Source organism: Scyliorhinus canicula, chromosome 11 (genome assembly GCF_902713615.1).
Source record: "Scyliorhinus canicula chromosome 11, sScyCan1.1, whole genome shotgun sequence".
NCBI lineage: Eukaryota > Metazoa > Chordata > Chondrichthyes > Carcharhiniformes > Scyliorhinidae > Scyliorhinus > Scyliorhinus canicula.
Genome location: NC_052156.1, coordinates 94,032,917 through 94,047,592, shown reverse-complemented (window position 1 = coordinate 94,047,592; position 14,676 = coordinate 94,032,917). Strand labels below are relative to the sequence as shown.

Below are 14,676 nucleotides of genomic sequence, written 5' to 3'. Positions count from 1 at the left end.
TCAACAACACCGTCAGCATCATTAGCTAGTGAGACAGCATCAACAACACCGTCAGCATCATTAGTTAGTGAGGCAGCATCAACACCGTCAGCATCATCAGTTAGTGAGGCACCATGAACAACATCGTCAACATCATTAGTTAGTGAGACAGCATCAACAACATCGTCAACATCATTAGCTAGTGAGGCACCATGAACAACATCGTCAACATCATTAGTTAGTGAGACAGCATCAACAAATCCGTCAACATCATTAGTTAGTGAGGCAGCATCAACAACAACGTTAATATAATTAATTAGTGAGACAGCATCAACAACTCCGTCAACATCATTAGTTAGTGAGGCAGCATCAACAACAACGTCAGCATCATTAGTGAGACAGCATCAACAACACCGTCAACATCATTAGTTAGTGAGGCAGCGTCAACAAGGCCGTCAGCATCATTAGCTAGTGGGGCAGCATCAACAACAACGTCAACATCATTAGTTAGTGCGGCAGCATCAACAACAACGTCAGCATCATTAGTTAGTGAGTCAGCATGAACAACACCGTCAACATCATTAGTTAGTGAGACAGCATCAACAACACCGTCAACATAATTAGTTAGTGAGTCAACGTCAACAAGACCGTCAGCATCATTAGTTAGTGAGGCAGCATCAACAACACCATCAACGTCATTAGTTAGTGAGTCAGCGTCAACAAGACCGTCAGCATCATTAGTTAGTGAGGCAGCGTCAACAACACCGTCAGCATCATTAGTTAGTGAGGCAGCATCAACACCGTCAACATCATTAGCTAGTGGGGCAGCACCAACAACACCGTCAACATCATTAGCTAGTGAGGCAGCGTCAACAAGGCCGTCAACATCATTAGTTAGTGAGACAGCATCAACAACACCGTCAGCATCATTAGCTAGTGAGGCAGCATCAACAACATCGACAGCATCATTAGCTAGTGAGGCAGCATCAACAACATCGTCAGCATCATTAGCTAGTGAGACAGCATCAACAACACCGTCAACATCATTAGTGAGACAGCATCAACAACATCGTCAGCATCATTAGCTAGTGAGGCAGCGTCAACAACACCGTCAACATCATTAACTAGTGAGGCAGCGTCAACACCGTCAACATCATTAGTGAGACAGCATCAACAACACCGTCAACATAATTAGTTAGTGAGTCAACGTCAACAAGACCGTCAGCATCATTAGTTAGTGAGGCAGCATCAACAACACCATCAACGTCATTAGTTAGTGAGACAGCATCAACAACATCGTCAGCGTCATTAGCTAGTGGGGCAGCATCAACAACACCGTCAGCATCATTAGCTAGTGAGGCAGCATCAACAACAACGTTAACATCATTAGTTAGTGAGGCAGCGTCAACAAGGCCGTCAACATCATTAGCTAGTGGGGCAGCATCAACAACACCGTCAGCATCATTAGTTAGTGAGGCAGCGTCAACAAGGCCGTCAGCATCATTAGTTAGTGAGGCAGCGTCAACAATTCCGTCAGCATCATTAGTTAGTGAGGCAGCGTCAACAACACCGTCAGCATCATTAGCTAGTGAGACAGCATCAACAACATCGTCAGCATCATTAGTTAGTGAGGCAGCGTCAACAACACCGTCAGCATCATTAGCTAGTGAGACAGCACCAACAACACCGTCAGCATCATTAGTTAGTGAGGCAGCGTCAACAAGGCCGTCAGCATCATTAGTTAGTGAGGCAGCGTCAACAATTCCGTCAGCATCATTAGTTAGTGAGGCAGCGTCAACAAGGCCATCAGCATCATTAGCTAGTGAGGCAGCGTCAACAACACTGTCAACATCATTAGTTAGTGAGGCAGCATCAACAATTCCGTCAGCATCATTAGTTAGTGAGGCAGCGTCAACAAGGCCGTCAACATCATTAGCTAGTGAGGCACCATGAACAACATCGTCAGCATCATTAGCTAGTGAGGCAGCGTCAACAACACCGTCAGCATCATTAGTTAGTGAGGCAGCGTCAACAAGGCCGTCAACATCATTAGCTAGTGAGACAGCATCAACAACACCGTCAACATCATTAGCTAGTGAGGCAGCGTCAACAACACCGTCAGCATCATTAGTTAGTGAGACAGCATCAACAACACCGTCAACATCATTAGTTAGTGAGGCAGCGTCAACAAGGCCGTCAACATCATTAGCTAGTGAGGCAGCATCAACAACAACGTCAACATCATTAGCTAGTGAGGCAGCGTCAACAAGGCCGTCAACATCATTAGCTAGTGAGGCAGCGTCAACACCATCAATATCATTAGTGGGGCAGCATCAACAACACCTTCAACATCATTAACTAGTGTGGCAGATCAACAACACCGTCAACATCATTAGTGAGACAGCATCAACAACACCGTCAGCATCATTAGCTGGTGAGACAGTACGAACTGTTTCACTTGCAAGCTGTGTGACATCGACATCTTGAGGAGCAAAATTCACAGCATCACACAATGTGTAAGCTCATCACTGAGAGTCATGAATACCAGATCCACCAGATGGAGACAGAACATCCGACTGCCTGAGCGATATGTTGAATAATGTTTCTTGATAAATGAAAACAAGCTATAATAGAGTTTTAAAAGTTGATTGGAAATTTTCTTTAGGCTGAAGGAAGAGAAAATGATTGATAAGTTATGTTGATGTAAAGAAGCTTCTTATTTTCTCCAGGAAAATGAGGCACGGTGGCATAGGGTTCGATTCCGGCCTTGGGTGAATGTGTGGAGTGTGCACGTTCTCCCCTTGTCTGCGTGGGTTCTTCTGGGTACTCTGGGAAACCTCTGGTTTCCTCACAGAGTCCAAGATGTGGAGGTTAGGTGGATTGATCGTGCTAAATTGCCCCTTAGTGTCCAAAGGTTAGGTGAGGTGATGGGGTAGGCATGTGAGTGGGCCTAGGTATGGTATTCTTTCAGAGTGTCGGTGCAGACTCGATGGGCTGAATGGCGTCCTTCTGCACTAAGAATTCTGTGGTTCTATTCCAATGTATATATACAAAGAACCATATCACTCAGTACACCACAGTAACAATGTGTTCTTCCGCCACACTTGTATAGAGTATAGGGCAACTGTACAGGGTGTTGGTGAGACCACATCTGGAATATTGTGTCCAGTTTTGGTCTCCTTATTTGAGAAAGGACGTGGTGGCATTCGAGGCAGTTCAGAGGAAGTTCACCAGATTGATTCCAGGGATGAAGAGGTTGACATATGAGGAGAGATTAAACAGTTTGGGCTCATACTCACTGGACTTTAGAAGGACGAGACAGGATCTGATAGAGAAAATAACAAAGAAAAGTACAGCACAGGTGTGGTGAATGTAATTCACACTGTAATATATATACCATATTATTGTAAGCGCAGTTGCGTTGCCCGACCACTAGGGGGAGTAGCACTGGGAATGCATAGGAGTTTGTACAGGGCTCCACCCATGGCTCCGCCCACAGCTCCTCCCCCTGGACTGCTATATAAAGATCGATGCCCAGAGCCAGCCGACCAGTTCATCCAGGGTTCATCGTGTTACAGGCTGGCTCTGTTGTAAGTAGATTAAAACCACTGTTCATAACTTAAAGCACGTGTCTCGTGAATTGATGGTCTCATCAACAGGAACAGGCCTTTTTGCCCTCCAAGCCTGTACCAATCATGCTACTCATTTGAACTAAAACCTCCTTCCTTTCCGGGAACCATATGCCTCTATTCCCATCCTATTCATGTATTTGTCAAGAAGCCCCTTAAAGGTCATGATCGTATCTGCTTCTACTACCTCCCCTGGCAGTGAGTTCCAGGCTCCCACCGCCCTCTGTGTAAAACACTTGCCTCGCACATCTCCTTTAAACCTTGCCCCTCGCACCATGTCCCCTAGTAATTGATTCTTACATCCTGGGGAAAAGATTCTGACTACCTACTCTGCCTATGCCGCTAATAATCTTGTAGACTTCTATCAGGTCGCCCCTCAACCTCCGACATTCCAGTGAGAACAAACCGAGTTTCTCCAACCTTTCCTCATAGCTAAAAGTATATAAAATACTTAAAATAATTGATAAATTAAACATGGACCAAATGTTCCCCCTTGAGGGGCAATCTGGTATGAGAGATCACGGACATAGGTTGAGAGATGGTAGATTTAGAACTGAGATTTGGAGGATCTACTCTCAAGAGGGCAGTCAATTTGTGGAACTCACTGCCCCATAGTGCGGTGAAATCGGGTTCATTAACTGGTTTCAAGAAGGAGATAGATATATTTCTGATAAAAAGTAGGTTTCAGTGATATGGGAAATAGGTGGATTTGAGACCAGAAAGTGTTCAGCCATGATCTGATTGAATGGAGAAACAGGCTCAAAGGGCTGAATTGTCTATTTCTGCTCCTAATTTCTATGTTCCGACGTTCCACACACAAGGTGAGATTTGGAAAAGTACATTTGGGGAAAGCTCCTGTATTTGGGTCTGAAAGTGTGATTATTTCCAACTTGTGGGAACCATCAGACAGAACACAGACAGGGCAGAATCTTCAAACTTACAGCCTGACCTCAGAGGAGTGAAATTAATCATCAATTTGACATACAAAGAGTCAGAGTTTGGATCTGTCTTCTGCCAATGACAGTTGGCACTAGATCAGTTAATTTGAAATCTGAGATAGATTTTTATCTATCACAAAGATAGGAATAGAGATGGGTCAAAGGTGGGGTGAGGTCACAGATCAGCCATGATTTTGCTGAATGGCGAAGCAGGGTCAGGGGGCTGAAGTGACCAAAGGTCATTTTGATATCTGGGGGGACAGGCCTAAGGGCTCCCCACAGTCCCTCGCTGAAAGGCCGTGATATAAACTGTTGCTGATCTCTCTGTCCCTCCACTCCAACAGAACTTAAATGTGTCATTCCAAGGCTGTGGTATGGACTCTATTACAGTCCGCGTCATGGACAGTGACTCCATTAGCCAAGTCAAGGAGAAGATTCTGGAAGGGTTTTACAAAAATGTGCCTTTCTCCCAGTGGCCGAGGGTGGAAGATGTGGACCTGGGTAAGCGTTATTGTGTTTCTAATTTGGTCAAATACAGTGAGGTGGAAAAACATGAAAATGTCCATTTCACATGAGTGACAAGATCATTTCCGTTTTCTGCAAATTCAACTATTTAAGCACAACAGACTGTGTTAATCCCACACACTGCATCCAGCGCTCTGTGTAAATCCCAGACACTGGGTCCAGTGCACTCTGTAAATCTCCGACACTGGGTCCAGTGCACTGTGTAAATCCCAGACACTGGACCCAGTGCACTGAGTAAATCCCAGACACTGGACCCAGTGCACTGTGTGAATCCCAGACACTGGGTCCAGTGCACTGTGTAAATCTCAGACACTGGGTCCAGTGCACTGTGTAAATCTCAGACACTGGGCCCAGTGCACTGTGTAAATCCCATACACTGGGCCCAGTGCACTGTGTGAATCCCATACACTGGGCCCAGTGCACTGTGTGAATCCCATACACTGGGCCCAGTGCACTGTGTGAATCCCAGACACTGGGTCCAGTGCACTGTGTGAATCCCATACACTGGGCCCAGTGCACTGTGTGAATCCCATACACTGGGTCCAGTGCACTGTGTGAATCCCATACACTGGGCCCAGTGCACTGTGTGAATCCCAGACACTGGGCCTAGAGCACTGTGTAAATCAAAAGGCAATGGGCCCAGTGCACTGTGTAAATCAAAAGGCAATGGGCCCAGCACACTGTGAATCCCAGGCACTGGGCCCAGTGCACTGTGAGAATCCCAGACACTGGGCCCAGTGCACTGTGTGAATCCCAGACACTGGGCCCAGTGCACTGTGTGAATCCCAGACACTGGGCCCAGTGCACTGTGTGAATCCCAGACACTGGGCCCAGTGCACTGTGTAAATCCAAGACACTGGGCCCAGTGCACTGTGTGAATCCCAGACACTGGGCCCAGTGCACTGTGTGAATCCCAGACACTGGGCCCAGCACACTGTGTGAAACCCAGACACTGGGCCCAGGGGCACTGTGTGAAACCCAGACACTGGGCCCAGGGGCACTGTGTGAATCCCAGACACTGGGCCCAGTGCACTGTGTGAATCCCAGACACTGGGCCCAGTGCACTGTGTGAAACCCAGACACTGGGCCCAGGGGCACTGTGTGAATCCCAGACACTGGGCCCAGTGCACTGTGTGAATCCCAGACACTGGGCCCAGTGTACTGTGTGAATCCCAGACACTGGGTCCAGTGCACTGTGTGAATCCCAGACACTGGGTCCAGCGCACTGTGTGAATCCCAGGCACTGGGCCGAGCACACTGTGTGAATCCCAGACACTGGGTCCAGTATACTATGTGAATCACAGAGACTGGGCTCAGTGCACTGTGCAAAATTCCAGAGACTGGGCCTAGTGCACTGTGTGACTCCCAGAGACTGGGCCGAGAGCACAGTGTCAATCAAAAGGCAATGGGCCCAGTGCACTGTGTGAATCCCAGACACTAGGGCCAGTGCTCTGTGTGAATCCCAGACACTAGGGCCAGTGCTCTGTGTGAATCCCAGAGACTGGGCCTAGTGCACTGTGTGAATCCCAGACACTAGGGCCAGTGCTCTGTGTGAATCCCAGAGACTGGGCCTAGTGCACTGTGTGAATCCCAGACACTAGGGCCAGTGCTCTGTGTGAATCCGAGACGCTGGGGCCAGTGCTCTGTGTGAATCCCAGACACTAGGGCCAGTGCTCTGTGTGAATCCCAGACACTAGGGCCAGTGCTCTGTGTGAATCCCAGACACTAGGGCCAGTGCTCTGTGTGAATCCCAGACACTAGGGCCAGTGCACTGTGTGAATCCCAGAGACTGGGGCCAGTGCTCTGTGTGAATCCCAGACGCTGGGGCCAGTGCTCTGTGTGAATCCCAGATGCTGGGGCCAGTGCTCTGTGTGAATCCCAGACGCTGGGGCCAGTGCTCTGTGTGAATCCCAGACACTAGGGCCAGTGCTCTGTGTGAATCCCAGACACTAGGGCCCAGTGCTCTGTGTGAATCCCAGACACTAGGGCCAGTGCTCTGTGTGAATCCCAGATGCTGGGGCCAGTGCTCTGTGTGAATCCCAGACGCTGGGGCCAGTGCTCTGTGTGAATCCCAGACACTGGGGCCAGTGCTCTGTGTGAATCCCAGACACTAGGGCCAGTGCTCTGTGTGAATCCCAGACGCTGGGGCCAGTGCTCTGTGTGAATCCCAGACACTAGGGCCAGTGCTCTGTGTGAATCCCAGACGCTGGGGCCAGTGCTCTGTGTGAATCCCAGATGCTGGGGCCAGTGCTCTGTGTGAATCCCAGACACTAGGGCCTAGTGCTCTGTGTGAATCCCAGACACTGGGGCCAGTGCTCTGTGTGAATCCCAGACGCTGGGCCCAGGGGCACTGTGTGAATCCCAGACACTGGGGCCAGTGCTCTGTGTGAATCCCAGACGCTGGGGCCAGTGCTCTGTGTGAATCCCAGACGCTGGGGCCAGTGCTCTGTGTGAATCCCAGACGCTGGGCCCAGTGCTCTGTGTGAATCCCAGACACTAGGGCCAGTGCTCTGTGTGAATCCCAGACACTAGGGCCAGTGCTCTGTGTGGATCCCAGACACTGGGGCCAGTGCTCTGTGTGAATCCCAGACACTGGGCCCAGTGCTCTGTGTGAATCCCAGACACTGGGGCCAGTGCTCTGTGTGAATCCCAGACACTAGGGCCAGTGCACTGTGTGAATCCCAGAGACTGGGCCTAGTGCTCTGTGTGAATCCCAGACGCTGGGGTCAGTGCTCTGTGTGAATCCCAGACGCTGGGGTCAGTGCTCTGTGTGAATCCCAGATGCTGGGGCCAGTGCTCTGTGTGAATCCCAGAGACTAGGGCCAGTGCACTGTGTGAATCCCAGAGACTAGGGCCAGTGCACTGTGTGAATCCCAGACACTGGGGCCAGTGCTCTGTGTGAATCCCAGACACTAGGGCCAGTGCTCTGTGTGAATCCCAGACACTGGGGCCAGTGCTCTGTGTGAATCCCAGACACTGGGGCCAGTGCTCTGTGTGAATCCCAGATGCTGGGGCCAGTGCACTGTGTGAATCCCAGACACTAGGGCCAGTGCACTGTGTGAATCCCAGACACTAGGGCCAGTGCTCTGTGTGAATCCCAGACACTAGGGCCAGTGCTCTGTGTGAATCCCAGACGCTGGGCCCAGTGCACTGTGTGAATCCCAGATGCTGGGGCCAGTGCTCTGTGTGAATCCCAGATGCTGGGGCCAGTGCTCTGTGTGAATCCCAGACACTAGGGCCAGTGCTCTGTGTGAATCCCAGACACTAGGGCCAGTGCTCTGTGTGAATCCCAGACACTAGGGCCAGTGCTCTGTGTGAATCCCAGACACTAGGGCCAGTGCTCTGTGTGAATCCGAGACGCTGGGGCCAGTGCTCTGTGTGAATCCCAGACACTAGGGCCAGTGCTCTGTGTGAATCCCAGATGCTGGGGCCAGTGCTCTGTGTGAATCCCAGAGACTGGATAAACTATGTAAAGCTACCAATGGTTTATATGCGACACAATGTAAAGTTTTTCTGATCAGATCTCCTTTTCTTATTGTTAGAATGGTTTGCATCAAGTAGCGACAGCCGAATACTGCGAGACCTGGACAACACGTCTGTGGTAGAGGATGGCCGAAAGAAACTCAATACTGTGGCCCATTGCAAGGTGAGGAGCAATTAGTGATATGTTAATCCACACTTCATGCTGCTGGGGTTTTGATCCATGAGGGCGAGCTTTCTTAACCAAATAGCAAATAGCAACCAAATACCAAATAGGCGCTGGTTTAGCTCACCAGGCTAAATCGCTGGCTTTTAAAGCAGACCAAGCAGGTCAGCAGCATGGTTCAATTCCCGTACCAGCCTCCCCGGACAGGCGCCGGAATGTAGCGACTAGGGGCTTTTCACAGTAACTTCATTGAAGCCTACTCGTGATTTTCATTTCATTTTCATTTTTCATTTTCACAAGTGTCAGTGATTGTTGTCAGTTTGATTTTCCTGTAGCACATGACAAACACGCTTACAACCCTCGTCAGTCTGTCAGACACTGTCTGAACCTGGGTTTGTCTGTCTCCCTCAGACACTGTCTGACCCCCAAGTATGTCTGTGGACCTCAGACACTGTCTGACCCCTAAGATTGCCTGTGGCCGTCAGACACTCTGACTTCCAGGTTTGTCTGTCTCCCTCAGACACTGTCTGACCCCTGGGTTTGTCTGTCTCCCTCAGACACTGTCTGACCCCTGGGTTTGTCTGTCTCCCTCAGGCACTGTCTGACCCCTGGGTTTGTCTGTCTCCCTCAGGCACTGTCTGACCCCTGGGTTTGTCTGTCTCCCTCAGACACTGTCTGACCCCTGGGTTTGTCTGTCTCCCTCAGGCACTGTCTGACCCCTGGGTTTGTCTGTCTCCCTCAGGCACTGTCTGACCCCTGGGTTTGTCTGTCTCCCTCAGGCACTGTCTGACCCCTGGGTTTGTCTGTCTCCCTCAGACACTGTCTGAACCTGGGTTTGTCTGTCTCCCTCAGACACTGTCTGACCCCTGGGTTTGTCTGTCTCCCTCAGACACTGTCTGACCCCTGCGTTTGTCTGTCTCCCTCAGACACTGTCTGACCCCTGGGTTTGTCTGTCTCCCTCAGACACTGTCTGACCCCTGGGTTTGTCTGTTTCCCTCAGAAACTGTCTGAGGGAACAACCTGCGCATGCGCGGTGGACGTCTTCTGCGCGCCGGCCCCAACTCAACATGGCGTCGGTGTTCAGGGCCCGGCTGCACAACAATGTAGGCCCGGGGGCGGGGGGGGGGGGGGGGGGGGGGGGGGGGGAGGAGAAGAGGAAGAGGCCAGCCCGCCGATCGGTATCAGAGCCCCCCCCCCCCCCCCATGAAGGATCGCTTTTCCCCGCCCCACAGGCCGCCCCCTCGGGCAGAATTCCCGCCGGCAGCGACCAGGGGTGAATGGCGCCAGTGGAACTCTGTCGTATCCCCGGGGTCGCTTGGCCCATCCAGCCTGGAGAATCAGCAGCCCCGCTAATTCCAGCGGGTTGCGGCCGGCGCTGCGTCAAACACGCCGGCGCAAATGGCGTCGATTCCCCGCACCTCAGAGAATCGCGCACCGGCGTCGTGGCGCGGTTGCGGCGATTCTCCGGCCCGGCGTGGGGCTCAGAGAATCACACCCCATGTGTCAGAAATGACTAAAATGTGAAATAAGTGTGTGAAAATGGTGTGAAATATAATTGAAGCATCACTACCTCTGTCAGTAGTGGATGAAACATAACATAGAACATAGAACAGTACAGCACAGAACAGGCCCTTCAGCCCTCGATGTTGTGCCGAGCAATGATCACCCTACTCAAGTCAACGTATCCACCCTATACCAGTAACCCAACAACCCCCCCCCCCATTAACCTTATATTTTTTTAGGACACTACGGGCAATTTAGCATGGCCAATCCACCAAACCCGCACATCTTTGGACTGTGGGAGGAAACCGGAGCACCCGGAGGAAACTCACGCACACACGGGGAGGACGTGCAGACTCCGCACAGACAGTGACCCAGGCGGGAATCGAACCTGGGACCCTGGAGCTGTGAAGCATTTATGCTAACCACCATGCTACCGTGCTGCCCCAACATAAGGGGCGGGATTCTTCAGAAACCGGCGGGGCGGGGAACTCCGGCGTGAAGGAGTGGCGAGGAGTAGAGTGCCCCCACGGCACAGGCTCGCCCGCGGATCGGTGGGCTCTGATTGCGAGGGCACCTCCCGGGCCAGATCCCCATGCCCCCCCCCCCCCCCCCCCCCCCCGAGGACCCCGGAGGCCGCCCACTGAGTCAGGTGCCACCGGTAATATCTATCGTAACATAGACCGGCAGGTCTGGCTGAAAATGGGCGGCCACTTGGCCCACCGTGGGCTGGAGAATCGCCGGTGGGGGGGGGGCGCGGCCAACGGAGAATCATCCCCACCAAATCCCCGGCACGGGAGAATTCGGCAGCCGGCGGGGGCGGGATTCACGCCGCCGCCCCCCCCCCCCCCCCCCGCCGATTCTCTGACCCCGCCCAAGTACTGACAATTAAATATTGGAAAACTGCATCCATTGCCTCCAAATCCTTGCTCTGATTCTATTAATAAAAGCATAAGAACTAGGAGCAGGTTTAGGCCATCTGGCCCCTCGAGCCTGCTCCGCCATTCAATAAGATCATGGGTGGTCTTTTTGTGGACTCAGCTCCACTTACCCACCCGCACCACATTCCTTAATTATTTTACTGTTCAAAACTCTATCTATCTGTGCCTTAAAAACATTTAACTAGATAGCCTCAACTGCTTCACTGGGCAGGAAATTCCATAAATTCACAATCCTTTGGGTGAAGAAGTTCCTCCTCAACTCAGTCCTAAATCTGCTCCTCCTGATTTTGAGGCTATGCCCCCCCCCACCCCACCCCCCCACCCCCCCACCCCCCACCCCGAGTTCTAGTTTCACCCACCAGTAGAAACAACCTCTTTGCTTCTAACCTATCTATTCCCTTCATAATTTAATATGTTTCTCTAAGATCCCCCCTCGTTCTTCTAAATTCCAATGAGTATAGTCCCAGTCTACTTTGTCTCTCCTCATAAACTAATCCTCTCAACTCCGGAATCAACCTAGTGAATTTCCTCTGCACCACCTCCAGTGCCAGTACATCCCTTCTCAAATAAGGAGACCAAAGCTGTACACAGTACTCCAGGTGTGGCCTCACCAGCACCCAATACGACTGCAACATAACCTCCATTTTTAAACTCTATCCTTCTAGCAATGAAAGACAGAATTCCATTTGCCGCCTTAATCACTTGCTGCACCTGCAAATCAACTCTTTGCGACTCATGCACAAAGACATCCAGGTCTCTCTGCACAGCAGCATGCTGCAATTTTTTACCATTTAAATAATAGTCCATTTTGCTGTTATCCCTACCAAAATGGATGACCTCACATTTGTTAACATTGGACTCCATCTGCCAGACCCTTGCCCACTCACTTAAACTATCAATATCCCTCTGCACACTTAGCTCTACCACTTATCTTACTGTCATTTGCGAACTTTGGCACGTTACGCTTGGTCCTCAACTCCAGATCATCTATGTAAATTGTTCTCTTGTGTGATTGGCTCTGACTCTATAGTTCTCTTGTGTGATTGGCTCTGACTCTATTGTTCTCTTGTGTGATTGGCTCCGACTCTATTGTTCTCTTGTGTGATTGGCTCTGACTCTATTGTTCTCTTGTGTGATTGGCTCTGACTCTATTGTTCTCTTGTGTGATTGGCTCTGACTCTATTGTTGTCTCTGCTGCTGTGTCGGAATCACAGAATAATACAGTGCAGATGAGGCCATTCGGCCCATCAAGTCTGCACGATACATGAAAATCACCTGACCTGCCTACCTAATCCCATTTGGCAGCACTTGGCCTTTAGCCTTGAATGCTATGTGCTGCTGCAACCCTCAAAGTATTTGCTCCCTATGAACATGACTATGCCAACACTCTCCTGGCCCTCTCCAAACCTCTGTAAATTTGAACTCCTCCAAAACTAAGCTAGCCATCTCTCATTTTAGGGCGCACGGTGGCACAGTGGTTATAACTACTTCCTTACAGCACGAGAGACCCAAGTTTGATTCCAACCTCGGCTGATTGTCTGCATGGAGTTTATACATTCTCCCCCGTGTCAGCGTGAGTTCCCTCCGGGTGCTCTGGTTTCCTCCCACAGTCCAAAGATGTGCAGGTTAGGTGGATATGCCACGCTAAATTGTCACTTAGTATCAAAAGGTGTGCAGGATAGATAGGGTTACAGGAGGGTCGGTGCAGTATTGATGAGCCAAATGGCCTCCTCCTGCATTGTAGGCGTTTTATTATTCTGTAAATTCGGGTGAAAACCTGTTCACCCATTATCCTTGTGTCCACTGGCTTATATTAGGGCTCCTGGACTATGAAGGCCTCCATTTCAGAAATCTTATCCTTGTGTTTAAGTTTCTCCATGGCCTCCACACTCCCCAGTCCAGACCCATTAACCTTCATGAAATTGGCATTCCTTCTTTCTTTCCCTCACCATTTTTGGCTGCATTTTCAGATGCCCAAGCCCTGAACTCTGGAATTTCCTCCCTAATCCTCTCCATCTCTTGACCTCACTTTACTCCTTCAAAACATTCCAGTCAACTGACCTAATATTGCCTTTTGACTGAATGCTTCTGTGAAGCACTTTGAGATGTTTTGTTACAGTGCAGAGCGAGAGGTGTTGTTGTATTTGTGTCCGTTCTGTGATTGTTGAATCAGAGCAATTGTCGTAATGCCTTCTGACCTTTCAACTGTCTCTAGGTTCCAGATGGAGCCTCATTGGCCATGAGCATGAAGGACAAGTGGGACGGCACACTAGGACGAGGTAAGTCTGACTGAAGCTAAAATTCCAAGGTGGGGCGTCAAGCAGATGTAAAATGCCAGAATAATGGAGAAGAGTATTTCAAGTTTAAGGACAGCAGTCTTCTTCAATGTCTGTTTCTGAGAGTGGCTTATTGAACTGATCAAAAATGGCAGCCTGCAGGCAGACTGCCTCACAGTCATATGTCTATAACAAGCCAGACAGTAATGTAGTACACTCTGAGATTGCATTTCCAAACCCTAACATTTTGTTTAATAATACATAAATCCAACAAATAATTGCACTGCTTTCACATCTGTCAGTTGCTGTAACACAGCTAACAGCTCTCTCCTGGTCAGTATTTAACCAATGTAATTGACTTCAGGATTCGTCAGTTGCAATCTAGAACATAGAACGATACAGCGCAGTACAGGCCCTTCGGCCCTCGATGTTGCACCGACATGGGAAAAAACTAAAGGCCATCTAACCTACACTATGCCCTTATCATCCATATGCTTATCCAATAAACTTTTAAATGCCCTCAATGTTGGCGAGTTCACTACTGTTGCAGGTAGGGCATTCCACGGCTTCACCACTCTTTGCGTAAAAAACCCACCTCTGACCTCTGTCCTATATCTATTACCCCTCAATTTAAGGCTATGTCCCCTCGTGCTAGCCACCTCCATCCGCGGGAGAAGGCTCTCACTGTCCACCCTATCTAACCCTCTGATCATTTTGTATGCCTCTATTAAGTCACCTCTTAACCTTCTTCTCTCTAACGAAAACAACCTCAAGTCCATCAGCCTTTCCTCATAAGATTTTCCCTCCATACCAGGCAACATCCTGGTAAATCTCCTCTGCACCCGTTCCAAAGCTTCCACGTCCTTCCTATAATGAGGCGACCAGAACTGTACGCAATACTCCAAATGCGGCCGTACTAGAGTTTTGTACAGCTGCAACATGACCTCTTTTCTTTTTCAGCTTCAGGTTTATCTGGTGAGCTCTCTCCAGCAATTCTGATCACCGTCAGTTATGGTTTCTTCCACTCTATCTCCACCCCCATAGACAAGTATTCTCTCGCTTGCACTCTGAGAATATCACTGACGATCTCATGCTGTGTATGTTGATACTCCTGTGGAAATGCCTGGAGCTGCGGAAATGCTAAACGGCATGTGTAACCACCTGTATCTCCCAAACTGCATCCAGAATGTAATTAGAAAGCTGTCATTTTCATCAGAATTTCCACTTACAATTCTTCGCATC

General features: G+C 49.9%; 1 protein-coding gene across 1 annotated transcript in view; it reads left to right on the top strand.

Moving 5' to 3' along the window:
* Positions 1-14,676, top strand: part of plxnd1 (plexin D1) — a 185,107-nt gene that overhangs the window by 144,551 nt on the left and 25,880 nt on the right. Inside the window, exons 27-29 of the mRNA XM_038812197.1 lie at positions 4,891-5,047; positions 8,614-8,717; positions 13,374-13,437. Coding sequence (XP_038668125.1) covers positions 4,891-5,047; positions 8,614-8,717; positions 13,374-13,437 — 325 coding nt within the window. The remainder of the gene's footprint in view (positions 1-4,890; positions 5,048-8,613; positions 8,718-13,373; positions 13,438-14,676) is intronic.